The 12,579-nt window shown below is 42.2% G+C and overlaps 1 protein-coding gene across 1 annotated transcript; it reads right to left on the bottom strand.

The window, feature by feature from the left end:
* Positions 1-414: 414 nt before the first annotated feature.
* DUXA (double homeobox A) lies at positions 415-11,472 on the bottom strand. The gene is made up of 6 exons (XM_032263083.1): positions 11,344-11,472; positions 6,511-6,665; positions 5,030-5,141; positions 4,154-4,299; positions 1,716-1,818; positions 415-1,238 (listed from the first exon to the last, which is right to left on the bottom strand). Exons 2-6 carry the CDS (start codon positions 6,661-6,663, stop codon positions 1,168-1,170), a joined length of 585 nt encoding a protein of 194 aa, XP_032118974.1. The 5' UTR covers positions 6,664-6,665; positions 11,344-11,472; the 3' UTR covers positions 415-1,167.
* Between the last annotated feature and the right edge of the window lie 1,107 nt (positions 11,473-12,579).

Genomic DNA, 12,579 nt, shown 5'->3' with positions numbered 1-12,579 from the left:
CAAACATGGCTTCATGCATTTGACAAACATTTTTTTTTCTTTTTCGACAAACATTTATTGAGCACCTGCTGTGGGCCATGCATTAGCAATGAAGCAAAGGTATGTTAGTTCCCTGTTTACTGCTGTAATAACTGACCAAAAACTTTGTGCCTTAAAACACACATGTATTATCTTATAATTTTGGAATGCAGAAGTCCTAAAATCAAGGTGTTGGCAGGGCTGGTTTCTCCTCAGGAGGTTCTAGAGGAAAATTGTTGCGTCTTCCAGTAGTGGCCGGAATGCCGGGATGCGCTGATATTTATTGTACACAAGGCAGGGGGTCAGGATAAGGAAAGCGACTCATCTGACATGATTGATAGGGTCAAGCAAATCACGTGCTTACAGTACAGGGGGCCCCTCCCTCTCAGGGAGTCAGCATCTTTCTATGCACTTATCAGAAAGATCAAAGGCTTTTAGGATTCCTGTATTCTTACTTCTCACGATTTCTAAGGAGCTCTGGGTGGGAAAGCAGAAGATGAAAGTAGACGAGGATGGTGACCACTGGAGCACAGCACCAGAGTGGCATTTAAGCCCCTGGATGTCTGGGCAGGCCTGGCTAATGTCAGGCCTTCCTCAAGAGCTGGGCAGGGCAGAGTGTTCTCTGAACTTCCCCAGTGAAAGGAAGCTCCCCTTCATGGCCTGCTAAGCAATGGGGCAACTTCCCAGGTGCTGGCATTACCACGAGGCCTGACTGATAAGCAATGGGGCACCTTCCCAGGCGCTGGCGTTACCACAAGGCTCTCACTGTTGCGTCAGGATCACTTCTCACAATGTTCCTTCAGTTCCTAATTATATTTCACCCGATTATGTCTATACTATAAGACTAAAATGATTCTATGCTATAAAACTAAAGCAAAGGTTAATAATAGAGAATTATGATTTAATATGATTGATTATATAGTTGATTATGTGATTGTTTCCACATCTCTCTGGTAGCATTGCTATAACTAAGTAATCAGTGAATATATTTGGTTTCATTGCTATAACTAAGTAATCAGTTATTTATGATATTGGGACAGATTGTGCCTTCAGTCTCTTGCCTTGGCACCTGGGCAACTTTTTTTCCCCCAGAATGCGAGAGATTTGGGGCCCAACTGATAATATAAAGTATGCTGAACTTGAACATGTTCACCATGTTCTGGCTCTAGAGGAATGAGAGTTGCTAGGGAAGTTGGTGCCATTTTGTGTATCCTCTGCACCTAAGGAGGAAAAAGTATAAGAGTTCAGTTTATATTCACAAACATGGAAGTCAACCTTTTCCCGCCTTTTCAATCCAACATGGAACCTACTACTTCCTGCGAAAACCATGCCCCCGCTGCCCCTGGCAGGACACATCTGAGGATTCATTCCTCCACTAAGTCAATCACACCTTCAACAGAAGTTTATGGAGTGTTTCCTCTGTACCAGGTACTGGGGATACATCAGTGAACAAAATTTGTATCCATGAGGTTGCTGGACTCCAGCTGGAAAGTGGGCAGTGGAATTCTTTAGAAGGTCCACAGACCTGGGAAGAGTCTTCAGGGACTGTGACCGACCCCATGATACTGTGGCAAACTTGGGTGGGAAGATCCTCCACCTCCCAGGAGGAGCTGTTGACGCCACCGTGACGAAGCACTGGCCACTGGCCATCCAAGAGCTCCTCTTGGGAGCCAAATGGGAAACAACTGGCTCGTTACCTTGCAGTCCCTCAGAAATCTTGCCCTGGTCTTCTGGCTCCAAGGACACAACTTCCCTTTTTCTCTGGAGATGAAATCTAGATCTTCGATTTTGGAACCAAATCTAAGTGGGTAAGACAAAGAAACTTAATTTAAACAAAGAATGTTGTGTAAAACTCATCATTGCTTTCTTTTTTCTTTCTTTTTTCTTTTTTTTTTTTTTTTTTTGAGACAGGAGTCTCTCTCAGAGTAGCTAATCCTGTAGGTGTGCATCATTACACTAGGCTGATTTTAAGTTTTTTGTAGAGACGAGGTTTCACCACGTGTGGCCCGGGCTGATCTTGAACTTCTGGGCTCAAGCAATCCTCACAAGTAGCTAGGACTAGAGGCACACTCAACTGTGCCCAACCCAAGATTATTATTAATATTTTATGACATTTGTGAGAGTCTATAAGGCCTGAAGAGAATATCCAAAATTCTGAAACTCACATCCAGTCCCTTTGTGATAGGTTTCATATCCTGGAAGCTCCCAGGTCCACCTCAGAAATACTGCTCTTTCCCTAAAATGACGTCCTGTATTGCAGCTCTTCCCTCTGCCTGGAATCTTTTTTCTCTCTTTTTCTTCCCCTCAGAAATGCCATTTTACTTCCAAGACCCAGAACAGAGAATGTCTAGGAAGATATTCCTCATCCCCCAAGACAAACTTAATTTCTGTTTCTTCTTTGTGTCCACAAATTATACACATATGTGTGTAAAACTTATGCATATATACTCACATATATAGTGTAATTTGAAATATCAGTTAATATATACTTATATGCATGCATTCACCAAACCCCTTATCTTCCAACAGCTACTATTTTTTTTTTTTTAAACAAAATCTCACTCTGTCACCCAGGCTGAAGTGCAGTGATACGATCATAGTTCACTGCAGCCTCAACGTCCTGGGCTCAAGTGATCCTCCTGCCTCAGCCTCTGGCATAGCTGGGACCACAGGCATGTGCCAACACACCCAGCTAATTTTTACTTTTTTTTTTTTGTAGAGTTGTGATCTCCCTGATCCTCCTGCTTCAGCTTCCAAAAATGCTGAGCCACCAAACCCAGCCACAACTCTTAACAGTGTTACAATGGCAGTTAAGTTTCAACATTGGTTTCAGGGGAGACAAACATTCAAACCGTAGCAATCACTACCTAGTACAATACCTAGCACATAGAATATGCTCCGAATAATGCAAAATGAAACAGAGAGGATGAAAAATGAAAATAAAAGAAGGGAGGTAAAAGGATAGGACCATCAGAACCACTAATGTGCACTCATGTCATGCTTACAGAAGGGGATACTGGTCTAAACGCACATACACCCTGCACAGCAGTCTGACAGAATTTTATTCCATTTTCAGATGCGTCAGGAATGAATCCTTGGGCAGACTGGAACATTTCTCTGAGCTAAATGTTCAATGTCTAAAGTGAACCTCATAATTTTTTTTCAAGATGGAGTCTCACTCCGTCACCTAGGCTGGAGTGCAGTGGCATAATCTCGGCTCACTGCAACCTCTGCCTCCCGGGTTCAAGTGATTCTCCTGCCTCAGCTTCCCAAGCAGCTGAGACTACAGGTGTGTGCCACCATGCCTGGCTAATGTTTATATTTTTCTAGAGATGGGGTTTCACCGTGTTGGCCAGGTTGGTCTTGAACTCCTGACCTCAGGTGATCTACCCACCTCAGCCTCCCAAAGTGCTGGGATTACAGGCGTGAGCCACGGCACCCGGGCTGGACCTCATAGTTCTAACCTCAGGGCATAATTCAAAGATCTGAAGGATACAGTAGACATAAAAACTTTAGTCAAATAGGCCAGGCACGGTGGCTCAACCCTGTAATCCCAACACTTTGGGAGGCCTAGGCAGGCAGATCACCTGAGGCCAGGAGTTCAAGATCAGCCTGGGCAAAATGGTGAACCCTGTCTCTATTAAAAATACAAAAAAAAAAAAAAAAAAAATTAGCCAAGCATGGTGGCACACACCTGTAATCCTAGCTATTCAGGCAGCTGAAACACAAAACCGCTTGAACCCAGGAGGTCGAGGCAGCAGTGAGCCAAGATTTCACCACTGCACTCCAGCCTGGATAATAGCCTGACCCTATCTAGTTGGGGAGTGGGGAGGCTTTAGCCAAATGCCTGGCTTATATGAAGTGATAGCGAGTACTCACTCACTCAACAAATTCTCATTGGGTGTCAAACGCCACACACTGTTCAGGGCCCCAGGAATACAACATGGTTTGGGACAGACAGAAAATACAGGAACGGGATGTGAGATTGAGCCCTGTGGACACCTGGGAGGGAACAGCTGGTGAAAGACCCTGAAATGTGCCTAGCATGAGGACCTGCCTCAGGCCCAGGTGGCTTCCCTTCCTGTGTACCCAGGTCCCTAGGAGATGGGACAGCCAAACACTTCTTATCACTCACTTGGACTCTTGACTCTGGAACACCAATTTCCTTAGCAAGTTGTTCTCTGCAATCAATCCCAGGGTATGGGTTTTTCATAAATGCCTCGATGAGAGTGCGTAATTGAGAGGTGCTGTAGATGGTCCGACACCGTCTGGCTTCTCTACCTAGGGAAGGCATGAAAAGATTGGGGGGGGGTGGTCAAGGAATATTTCAAGGGTCAGTTCAGATAGTCAAACACAGAATCACACTTGTCACTCTCCATCCCATTTCAATCCCACTGACTCTTCCTGAGAGGATTTTGTCCCAGGTCCATTCCAGGTGGAAGGTTCTAGAGGGGACACAGGATGATATGTCTGGGCTTCTGGACTCCCAGCAGAAAGAAAGTAGGCAAGAGGCAGGTGCAGTGGCTCATACCTGTAATCCCAGAACTTTGGGAGGCCGAGGCAGGTGGATCACGAGGTCAGGAGTTCAAGACCAGCCTGACCAATATGGTGAAACTCCCATCTCTACTAAAAACACAAAAATTAGCCAGGCACGGTCGTGCATGCCTGTTGTCCCAGCTACTCAGGAGGCTGAGGCAGAAGAATCACTTGAATCAGGGAGGTGGAGGTTGCAGTGAGCTGAGATCACACCACTGCACTCCAGCCTGAGTGACAGAGTAAGACTCTGTCTCAAAAAAAAAAAAGAAAAAGAAGAAGAAAGTAGACAAGAGAAACACTCAGAAGGTCCAGGAAGAGGGCAGGGGAGAACTTCTAGGGAATGATGAACGCTTTGCCTCATAAGACCCTGAAAAGCATGTCATCAGGGAAGAGATATTCTTTTCCCAATCTAAGTATCAGTTGGCCCTACCATAGAGAAGCTTGGCTGGGAAACAGAAGTGAGAGGGCTATTTACTTTGAAGCTCCATATAAGGTTGGTCTTGCCCATGGCTTTGGCTTGATTCTAAAGTCTTAGGTCCTGGTGTTTTCTGGAATCCGAACCTAGCTCTTCGATTCTGAAACCAAATCTAAGTGAGGAAAAGAAAAGGAGAGAATTATATGTTAATTTCAGCTCCATCACTGCCTGTTCCCAAAGTGAGCAATTCTTATTGGCTACCCCTAAGCCCAGAATTATTACTCATTTCTGTCACATTCTACAAAGTCTTTTCTTTCTTTTTTTTTTTTTTTTTTTTTGACATGGAGTCTCACTCTGTGGCCCAGACTGGAGTGTAATGGCACAATCTCGGCTCACTGCAACTTCCACCTTCCGAGTTCAAGCCATTCTCCTGCCTCAGCCTCCCAAGGATTGGGATTATAGGCATGTGACATCAAGCCCGGCTAATTTGTGTATTTTTCATAGAAATGGGGTTTCACCATGTTTGTCTGGCCAGTCTCAAACTCCTGACCTCAGGCTCGGTCCACCCGGCTCGCCTTCCCAAAGCGATGGGATTACAAGCATGAACTACCGCACCAGGCCCATCTACCAAGTCTTAGGACAGGACTTGGCATTCACACCCTGGGCAACATAGTGTGACAACATTGTCCCTACTAAAAAAAAAAAAAAAAAAAAATAGCAGCCAAGCGCGGTGGCTCACATCTGTAATCCCAGCACTTTGGGAGGCCGAGGTGGGCAGATCACGAGGTCAGGAGTTCAAGACCAGCCTGACCAACATAGTGAAACCCCGTCTCTACTCTATTAAAAATACACAAATTAGCTTGTCATGGTGGCGGGCACTTGTAGTCCCAGCTACTTGGGAGGCTGAAGCATGAGAATCGCTTGAACCCGGGAGGAGGACGTTACAGTGAGCCGAGATTACACCAGTGCACTCCACTCTGGGCAACAGGACAAGACTCTGTCTCAAAAAATAAAAGTAAAAAATTAGCTGTGGTGGCCCATGCCTATAGTTTCAGCTATTTGGGAGGCTGAGGGAGGGTTGCTTGAGCCCGGGATTTCAAGGCTTCAGTGAGCCGTGATTGTGCCACCACTGCATCCAGCTTGGGTGAGACAGTGAGACTGTCTCAAAAAGATGAAAACAAAAAATAAAAGATTTGGAATTCAGCACCTTCACAATCTGCTCCCAACATGATTTGCTCTAGTTATTAATATTTAATTGGTACATAGCTGCTACAATTATTACATGTTTAAAAACCAGCTCAAAATCTCCTCCTCTTTGAAGGTATGCCTACACACGTTCTCTGGCTTCCTGTGAGCTGGGTCATCCTCGGTATCCATATCTGTGAAGTCAGGCTAACAGCAACACCTCTGTGGGTTTGTTGAGGGTCAGTTGGGACACTCCCACAAAGCTCTTAGCACACGGGTACATAGTATGGGCTCCATTAGTGGTTCTCCGTCCTACCTTCTACTTCCAGTCCTGGAGATATAGAACTTTAACTTACCTGGATTCTGGACTCTTCTGTGTTGATTTCTAAAGCAAGTTTTTGTTTGGTAGCATAACCTGGGTAAGGCTTTTGATTGAAGGTATTGATGAGGATTTTCAACTGATCTTCTGTGAATTTGGTGCGACTGCGCCTATGATTTGTTCCTACCATCTCTGTAGGAAGATTACAAAAGAAGAAGAATTTAATAGGTTATTTTATTATATTCAAACTTCAGGTTCAAGCTAGTCTCTCATTTCCTCTTCCCAAATCCACTGGAACTCACTGGGGGAGAACTACCCTCATACGGTTACGGAGCTCTTGAACACACAATGGCGATTCTGCAGCTTCTTTAGCTCATCTGAATGCCATGACTAAAAAGTCAGGATCCTCTGTTTTGAAAACCCATTAAAAACCAATGTGTATGTCATGAAACTGCCAATAATTTTTTTTTAAATCAATGTGTTCTGTTCATATGGATTAGAAACAATATAAGTCATAATGCATGTGATATATCCTTATAGTGATGAAACCACAGAAATGAAGAGTTTGTGATGCAAGGACTATTTTAACCCCTTTCTGTTTTTCAGGTCAAAATTCCTTCGTGCATATGTTTTATTTTTTTAGGCAGATTCTCACTCTTTTGCCCAGGCTGGAGTGCACTGGCACAATCATGGCTCACTGCAGCTTTTACCTTCCCAGCCTCAGGTGATCCTCCTACCTCAGCCTCCCAAGTAGCTGGGATGGCAGGTGCACACCACCACACCCAGCTAATTTTTCTACTTTTTGATAGAGTCTCCCCACATTGTCCAGATTGTTCTCAAACTCCTGGGCTCAAGCGATCCCCCAGCCTTGGCCTCCCAAAGTGCTGAGATTACGGATTATGAGCCACTACCCCTGGCTGGAACATACTTTTTTACTTTGACCTCCATTGCTCAATAGCAATCACAGGCAAACAGCATCAGTTTCCAAAACATTTTTTAAAACACCACAGGGAGGACAAAATTAACTGGAAAAGGAATTTCATACTTTCAGTAGAATTTTCCAACAGGAAAAAATACTACATCACATAATTTTCCAGATAGGACATCTCCTTGAAATAACCAAATCGGGAAAGCATTTTGGAACATACCATTTTGTAAAGGAATTAGACTTAGTGAATTGAGATAAGAAGTTACTAGAGATGCTAGAGGTTCCGTTAAAAGCCCAACAGCTGTTTTGTTTGATCTTTGAATGCTTGCCCTTATCTTCAGTTTCACACCCCCAGGTCCATTGTTTCTTGTTGTTGTCATTTGAGAAGGAGTTTCACTCTTGTTGCCCAGGCTGGAGTGTAATGGTGTGGTCTGAACTCACGGCAACCTCCACCTCCCAGGTTCAAGTGATTCTCCTGACTCAGCCTCCTCAGTTGCTGGGATGACAGGTGCCCGCCACCATGCCCAGCTAATTTTTGTATTTTTAGTAAAGACGGGGTTTTGCCATGTGGGCCAGGCTGAGCTGGATGATCCACCTGCCTCAGCCTCCCAAAGTGCTGGGATTACAGGCATGAGCCACCACGCCTGGCCAATTTCTTAAACTTTTTTAAAGGGTGGTTGCCACATGGAGTCTGAAAACATGTCAGTGAACTTTTCTTATTGTGTTCTACTAAATACGTTTTTGTCTCTCATACTTTTTTCAAGTTTCCAACACGTTATCTTACATTCTGAATGGATCTTTTCCCTATGCATGATTTTGTAGCCTCTTGCATTGATCATTTAAAATAACAGTTTAGGCTGGGCATGGGTGGCGTCACACCTGTAATCCCATCACCTTGAAAGGCCAAGGCAGGTGGATTCCTTGAGTCAAAGAGTTTGAGACTGTCCCGGGCAACACAGTGAGACCCCATTTCTATAAAAAAATAAAAAAATTAGTTGGGCATGGCGACTGCATTCCTAGCTATTTGGGAGGCTGGGGTGGGAGGATTGCTTGAGTTTTGGAGGTAGAGGTTGCAGTGAGCCAAGATCACACCACTGCACTTCAAAAAAAAAAAATGTTTTTTTCAGAAAGAAAGAAATTTTTGTAATGAATATACAAAATCAAAGAAATAAAAAGTTGGGTTCTTGAAAAGATAAACAAAATTGACAATCCTTTAGCCAGACTTAAAAAAGAAAGAGAGAGAGTGGAATAGGATGAGGGAAAAAAAGAGAAGTCCTAAATAAATGAAATTAGAGATGAAAAAGCAGACATTAAAACTAATACCACAGAAATTTAAGGGATTGTTAGAGGCTACTCTGAGTAACTATATGACAATAAAATGGAAAATCTAGTATAAATGGATAGATTTCTAGACACATACAATCAAGATTGGACCATGAAGAAATTCAAAACCTGAACAGACAAATAACAAATAACAAAATTGAAACCATAAAAAAAAAAAATCTCTCAACAAAGAAAAGTCTGAGACCCAATGGTGTCAGTGCCAAATTTTACCAGACATTTAAAGAAGCACTAATACCAAGCCTACTCAAACTATTCCAAAATAAAAGAGGAGAGAATATTTCCAAATTCATTCTACAAAGCCAGTATTACCCTGATACTACAGTTCCTTACAGTTCCTGGAAAGGGCTCTGGGGCTCCACAGACCATACCTTGAAAGCAAGTACCATAAAATAAATCTTCTATTCTTCAATATATTTGTAAGTAACACCACCCCTCTCAAAAGACCACTTCATAAGATTTACATAGACCTGCCCTGATGCCTTCAGAAATTGATCCTGTCTACTTTTGTAATTAACCTCAGAAAGCCACTCCTGAAAAAAAATCCATTTTGCTTCTCCTCAACTTCTACATTTCTGGAGTAGAAAAATCTGATTTTTTTTGTCATTCTTTGACTGAATTCTAATTTCTGACCCTTCACCCTTCTCCACACATCAAGCATTCACTTCAGGGAATGACTAGGTAAGTCCTGGTAGAATTAACTAGAATATTTTCATCTAATTTTTCATTTGTTTCAAAAGTATTGAACACCTATTAAAAGCCAGACCCTATTCTAGGCAGCATAAACAAAACAGTTAAGATACGCTTGACGTTATGAGGAGCTGAAGGATATCAAGCAAATGAGTAAAAGATATAGTGTATCAGACAATGAGTGCTTCCATGGCAAATAATGAAGTGGGAAGAGTAGAGAGTGCAGGGGTTTTAAGCGCAATAGTTTTAAGTGCAATAGTTAAGGATGGGCTCACAAGAAAGTATAACATGAACAAAGACTTGAGTCAGATTAGAGAGTGCGCCATGCTGATGTTTGAGAGACACATTGCAGAAAGAAGGGACAGGCCCTGGGCTGGGATGCTGGCTGTCCTATTTCACATAACGTAAGGAGGCCAGAATGTCTGGAGATAAAAGAAGAAAAAGGAAGCAGACGAGGTCACAGACCATACCAGGCACCAGGTTACCTAAGGCACAATAGGGCCAGGTGCCTTTTACTCTGAGTAATGTGAGAAGTCATTGACAGTTTTGAGCAGATAAGTGAAATAATTTTTATTTCAGTTTACCTTATTTTATTTTGAGACAGAGTCTTGCTCTGTTGCCGAGGCTGGGGTGCAGTGGCATGATCTCAGTTCGCTGCAACCTCCACCCCTGGGTTCAAGCAATTCTCCTGCCTCAACCTCCTGAGTAGCTGGGATTACAGGCACGTGTCACCATGCCTGGCTAATTCTGGTCCCAAACTCCTGACCTCGTGACCTGCCCACCTTGGCCTCCTCAAATGCTGGGATTACAGGTATGAGCCACCGAGCCTGGCCAACATGATTTAATTAACAATTTAACAACATCACATGAGGTACAGGGCTGAAAATAGATTGGCGGAAGCAGAGAGGTCAGTTAGAAGACTGCAATATACAGTGAAATAAGCACTAAAAAGAAAAAGAAAAAAAGACTGCAATAATCTTATGCAAGTGACCTATAATCTAATGAGATGGATTAGATATCTAACCCAATGGACCTATAATCTAATGAGATGGACTAATAATCTGATGAGAGAAACCAATAATCTGGCTGGGTGTGATGGCTCGTGTTTATAATCCAAGCACTTTGGAGGCCAAGGCGGGAGGATCACCTGAGGTCGGGAGTTTAAGACCACCCTGACCAACATGGTGAAACCCTGTCTTTAAAAAAAAAAAAGAGAGAGAGAAACCAATAATCTGATGACATGGACCAAGAAATGGTCAAATTCCTTAAATATTTGAATGTTAAAGCCATCAGAATGTTCAGCCTGACTAGATAATGTCATGAGGGGAAAAATGGAGTCAGGGTGTTTTCTAGACATGAGGCATGACCTGGCACCTCCTGAGCTGGAGAAAACAATGGGAGGAATAGTTTAGATACGAACATTGGGAGTTCAGCTTGGAACACATTGAGTCTGGGATGCCTGTTAGAGACAAGAAGGCAATTAGATGAAGTCCAAAGTTCAGAAGAAAAGTTCAAAAGTTCTGTAAAGAGAAATCTGGAAAGTGCTTTGATTCCAAGGATATTCTGAGCTCTAAACTTTGTGATGTCTCCCATAGTTGCTTTTTTAGTGTCTGTCTCAAGCTCCTTTTTCTCGTTTCTGTTCCTTCCTTCTCTATTCCTTCTTGAAGCTCAAATATGTCTTCTTTAGTTCCTGAATATCTGTACCTTTCTGAAATTCCTAATGCTCAAATGCACTGGAAACAGCCTATTTTCATAATATCACATCAGAGAAAATGGTTTTCCCTTATCCAGATGCAGTTATTTTAAAGTTTAAGAATGGAACTCTCACAACTTCTGACAAGACCACTAGGTTTTTAAGCCCTACTTTTCCCCCAAACCAACAAGAGCTCAGTCAAGCACAAGGGAACTTACTGTGTGAAGAGTTGTCTTCAGCCACACTGGAAGAGTCCTGGAGGTTGAGCCACTGTCTGGGAGAAAATCTGCACCGAGGCTGGCTTTTATACGTTGAGCCAGGTTGTCCCACCCACTTTTTTAAACCGTTTACATGATTCTCTAATTCCACCCTTAGTAATTGTATCACTTGTTAGAAACTCCTTAGACACATGTACACTCCATCTGAAAAGGACTAGATACGACTCCTTTTCGTCAGTTGATATTTAAATGATTACCAATCCCTGCACCTAAGCCATCACAAGAAGAACGTTTTGCCCCATGCCAACTCACATACAGAGAGTCATGCTCCTTGGCTCCCCCAATTCCCTTTGGGAAAACAATTTATCTCAAGTCACTGGAAACTGAATGGGGAGACAAGCTTGCAATAGTTCCCAGTTTTTTTTAAAAGAATATGTTTGAGTACTATTCTGCTTACATATATTTTTTAATGCTTATTAAAGACTTACATTCTTTTTTATATGAGGTTTGTGTGTGCTCCACATATCTGCTGACATAGTGGCCTTTCCTTAATAATTTAAAAGTGTTATTTCTAATTAGTATCAAATAAGAGTGAGGCTAGTGAGACAGGAACAAAATTGAAGGGGGTGCTAAAAATTCTATGATCAAGATAAATAATATTTGAATGCAATGTATTTTTAAATAATGTAAAAAGTCCATCTTGACAAAACGTAAACATTGTAAATAAAAAGATCCTACCCTGCACGTGCATGACGCTGCAAGTTATGCGAGTGAGGGTACCTGTGCATTGAAAAAGACGTCTCACCATTGACCAGTCATTGATCAGTCATTGATCAGTCATTGATCAGTGTTTAAAGAAGTTGGCTGGTGGTTTTCACTGTTTGTAGCTGTAATCTACAATACCACAGAATGAAAGGGAATGTTTTATTACATACGTATGCTCGTGTACTTTTAAAAATATTATTAAGAGCACATAAAGAAGTGATATGAATTTCATTTATTGATATATTTGACCATCCACAAATAAAATTTGGTCAGATATCAAGTCATTTTTGATAAACAATTTTGAACCTGGAAAATAACATAAAATAATGTTTGAGGAAAATTTTACACTTTATTTAAATAAAACAATGATAAGTTGTTTTCACTTTCTATATATGACATTTTGTCACAACATTTTTACAACAAATTTGTTTGGAAATCTAAGCACAATTTTCTGCTGTTTGTTTATATTGA

The sequence above is a fragment of the Sapajus apella genome, unplaced genomic scaffold, assembly GCF_009761245.1.
Source record: "Sapajus apella isolate SASKATOON/1434 unplaced genomic scaffold, GSC_monkey_1.0 scaffold135, whole genome shotgun sequence".
Classification (NCBI taxonomy): Eukaryota; Metazoa; Chordata; class Mammalia; order Primates; family Cebidae; genus Sapajus; species Sapajus apella.
This window is presented reverse-complemented; position numbering and strand designations above follow the sequence as displayed.

Coding starts and splice junctions, on each gene's coding strand:
- DUXA (XM_032263083.1), bottom strand. CDS start 6,663: ATGGTAGGAACAAATCATAGGCGCAGTCGCACCAAATTCACAGAAGAT. Junction 1,819..4,153: donor TTCCAGAGTCAAGAGTCCAA/GTGAGTGATAAG, acceptor TTACCCACTTAG/ATTTGGTTCCAAAATCGAAG. Junction 1,239..1,715: donor GATTTCTGAGGGACTGCAAG/GTAACGAGCCAG, acceptor TTTCCTCCTTAG/GTGCAGAGGATACACAAAAT.